This window comes from Sinocyclocheilus anshuiensis, unplaced genomic scaffold, assembly GCF_001515605.1.
Source record: "Sinocyclocheilus anshuiensis isolate Anshui unplaced genomic scaffold, SAMN03320099.WGS_v1.1 scaffold1625, whole genome shotgun sequence".
Taxonomy (NCBI): domain Eukaryota; kingdom Metazoa; phylum Chordata; class Actinopteri; order Cypriniformes; family Cyprinidae; genus Sinocyclocheilus; species Sinocyclocheilus anshuiensis.
In genome coordinates, this window is record NW_015539802.1 from 608354 (window position 1) to 612214 (window position 3861).

Consider the following 3861-nt stretch of genomic DNA (forward strand, 5'->3'; position numbering starts at 1 on the left):
CCTGACATATGGCATATGAAGAAATCTACCCTAGTAAAAAAGTAATATATTTTAAATACATTTATTTTTAAGTATAGTTCAAATCTATGAATACATTTACTGACACATCGCTCGAGACGTACTGATATAAAAATTATAATTAAACTTTATTTGGAGTACTACTTCTGCCAGGGACGTGCACAGACATTTTGAGGGGCATGGGGCTTAGGTGGAAAAAAGGGCACTTCTCATATTTATTTAAAATTTTTTCTAAACAAAACGTTAAATATATTACAGGTGTGAGATATTGACAAAAAAAAAAAACTCAATATTTTCTGGGATTTTATCGGTAACGATAATTAGATGATATTTTGCTGACTAGCATATGAAATTTATAAGCAGTTTTTGTAGCATGGTCTTTTTTTGTAAAACACCACTTACAATCGTAGGAAACAGTGAGTTGTTGTTTTTTTTCGTACAGTTCACACTACATTTTTTAGATAACCTTAATAATGTGGTTCATGTGAGAACATCTACATTAATTGGTTTCATGTAAGTTAAAAATATAATTCAGTCTGACTATATCAATCTGACAAGTTACGTAAACTGAAGTCACGTTAGTAGGATAGATCAAATACAAGTACATCTCTGAAATGACAATTGCAGGTTATCACTTTTTTCCCAGTAGATGTTTTAATGTGCCACCTTACAGTTTTCACTGTGTTCTTCTGGCCACACTATTAAAAATGTATTGGAGTTGCCACTGTTTACACATGTAAATAAATATTTTGAGATCCATCTTACATTTTAACATAATTTTTTATTTTGATGATTTGTAAATGAAGTAACACTGTTTGAACTTTATAATTCTATATACTGTAATTGTATAAATTATATAGATATATAGATATAAATTATTTATAATTATATATAGTTCACTTTAAAATCTATGTCTATGCTAAAATACAAAAGAGAATTTGAAAAAGGGGAGTTGAACATTACAGATTATTGAATGAGTGAGTGAAATTGAGCTTCTCAGCATTGTCAGGAGCCAGAACATGAGAGTTTTGCTACTCAGAAGGTTTAATGGCTCTCTTGTCGGAGCCACACATCAGTGAACTCTTCATGTACTTTTTAAACTTTTGATCTCTCATGCCATATATAAGTGGGCTCAGCAGACGTGGCAAAATGCTGGTAAGAAGAAAGGTGCAAAAGTAGATTACAGACTGGTAGTAAGGAAAGAGAGATGTTAAGGCCCCATCCAGGACAGTTGTGAACAGGGACAGTGTACAGAGCAGTAACTGGACCCCATGCAGTAAAATGGTTCTCCTGGCCTTCTGTGCTTGAGCTGGTTCTGAAGCAGCTGCTTTAGCAGAGAACAGCACTTTGAAGTAAGTGTAGAAGAGCAGCACCCACACTAAGCACGTGTAGCTGATGTTAAATACAGCATGACTTATTATATTGTATTCTAAATCAAACACATTTTGGTGGTAGCATGTCCGGCTAGTGGTAAAGAAGGAAAGTGGATGAAGAGCCAAGACCACAAGCAGGTCCAACACACCAGGCACAGCTCCCACCAGCCAGATGATGCCGATCAGAATTTTGGTGTTTTGGACGGTGCATATTCGTGCATGATGTAGAGGGAAGCAGACGGCCACGAAGCGCTCAATAGCCATGCCGGCCAGGGTTAGTGGTGTGTTCTTGTAGGCATTGCTTCCAATGAAGATGAAAATGCAGCAGATAGCAACATTCATGTTTGGCATTAAGTAAAATAACACAAACAAAATCACACAGACAGACAATGTAATGATGTCATTGATGATCAGCTGCATGTAGAGGATATAGCGGGGCTCCTGAGCGAAGACAGGATTCTTGAAGAAAGTATAAACCAGCAAGCTGTTGATACAATTGATAATGATACCAAATAAGAACACAATGAAGTTTTTGAAAAAGGTTTCCTCAAAAAATTCTTGTCGGTTGATTAACCTTGAAGTGTTCATTTCACAATCGTCAATAGCTTCTCCTTTTTTTTAACCGAAAGTCCTGTTAATTAAATGTAATTTAGGTTATAATTAGGGTAAGAAAATGAAGGCCTTGCATGCTGCAGTAGATCCAAAAAGACTTTTTCGAGCTCCTTCCAGTTAAAATCTGTACATCAAAGATATCAAACTCTGATCCCTCTTTCTGTCTCTTGATCTGTCATTTATATAATGTATTGGTGACATTACTCAGAGGTTTCCATATCCTCATGAGCCTCGTTGTAATGTCACTGAGTCCCCAAAGTCAGAAAAACAATGAGGTTGAAGCAAACAGCACTCAGGTTAAAAACAAATTGACCTTTTGTTTGTTTTTGTTTTTATTATTACATTAAACAGTTGGCCATTTATTCATTTATTTATTTTCCAAGTGAAAAACATGTATTTTTATATATCTTTATATGTGGTGAGACATATGATAGGCCTATAAATAAACTTGAGTAGCCCACTGTAGCATAGATTTTTTTTTAAAGCATACTTTAAGTAAGTTTAATTTTAAATTTTATACAATTTTAAATAAAAATGAATATTTATATATGTATTATATATGCATATTTATATACAGTAGCCTATACTGTAGAGTCATACATTAGGCGCGCATGTGTCCGTTATTACAGTTTTTCTCGATTGCTTAAACACATTTCTTGAAACTATGCCTCGTATTCTCAAAACAGTAAACACAAATCCATAACGTCTCACCCAATTCCCCAAACATCCTATTTTCAGGTCAAAATGAAGCTCTACACTCAAAACCATTCATTCTTGCTGAAAAACCAAACTTTTCCCTCAGACATCACACACACGCTTTCAAAAACACACACACTACAACATAGTATTACTCACTGGTGCAATAAATTCAAAACAATATATCCAAAACTGGTAAGTTATGTTGCTTGTGGTTCTCCTCCTCAAAAACCTTTTCACATGAACACAAAAGACACAACCAATGTATACATTAACTGTGCTCCCAATACCACGGTGTAGGACTGTTTTCCTTAATGTTCTTTAAGCGTAAGGAGCAACTGTGTCTAGAGTGCTAGAAAAGAGAGAGTTCACAGTTTCTGTTACAACATCAAGTTTTTCTGAGCTTTTGGATATGCTGAGGAGTTGAGACCAGTCAGGAAGATTATTTACAAAGCAGTCTCTGGTAGAAGTGATGGTTCTACCATATTTTTAACTAGGAGTTGAATTTGTAGCTTTGGCTATATAGAATATATACGAGACTAGATAATGATCTGAGATATCATCACACTGTTGCAGAATTTCAATGCCATTAACATCAGTTCCATGTGATAATATTAAATCTAAAGTATTATTACGACAATGAATAGGACCTGGGACATGTTGTCTAACCCCAATACAATTTAAAATGTCTATAAATGCTAATGTGTATTTTTCATTATCTACATGAATATTAAAATCACCAACAATTAAAACTTTATCTGCAGCCAGCACTAGCTCAGATAGAAAATAAAATTTTTTTTTGATCAAGTCTATTTGGTGCCCTGGTGGCCTGTATACAGTAGCCAATATAAATGTCAGACGGGATTTATCATTAATATTTATTACACTAGATAATTTTATATAAAGCACAATTACATCAAATGAATTATACTTGAAACCAGGCCTCTGAGAAATAATGAAAATATTACTATAAATTGTAGCAACACCTCCCCCTTTGCCCTTTGGACACGGCTCATGTTTATGACAGTAGACTCATGTAATGTAATCATCAAAAATCAGTGTTCAAAAATGTTTCCTTACCTTACTGACAAATGTACAGTGGGGAAAATATTTATTTGATCCCCTGCTGATTTTGTAAGTTTGCCCACTTACAAAGAAATGA

The 3861-nt window shown here is 34.4% G+C and overlaps 1 protein-coding gene across 1 annotated transcript; it reads right to left on the reverse strand.

Moving 5' to 3' along the window:
• Positions 1 to 1049: 1049 nt before the first annotated feature.
• On the reverse strand, positions 1050 to 1979 carry or90j1 (odorant receptor, family 90, subfamily J, member 1). Its single transcript, XM_016479960.1, has one exon. It carries the CDS (start codon positions 1977 to 1979, stop codon positions 1050 to 1052), a length of 930 nt encoding a protein of 309 aa, XP_016335446.1.
• Between the last annotated feature and the right edge of the window lie 1882 nt (positions 1980 to 3861).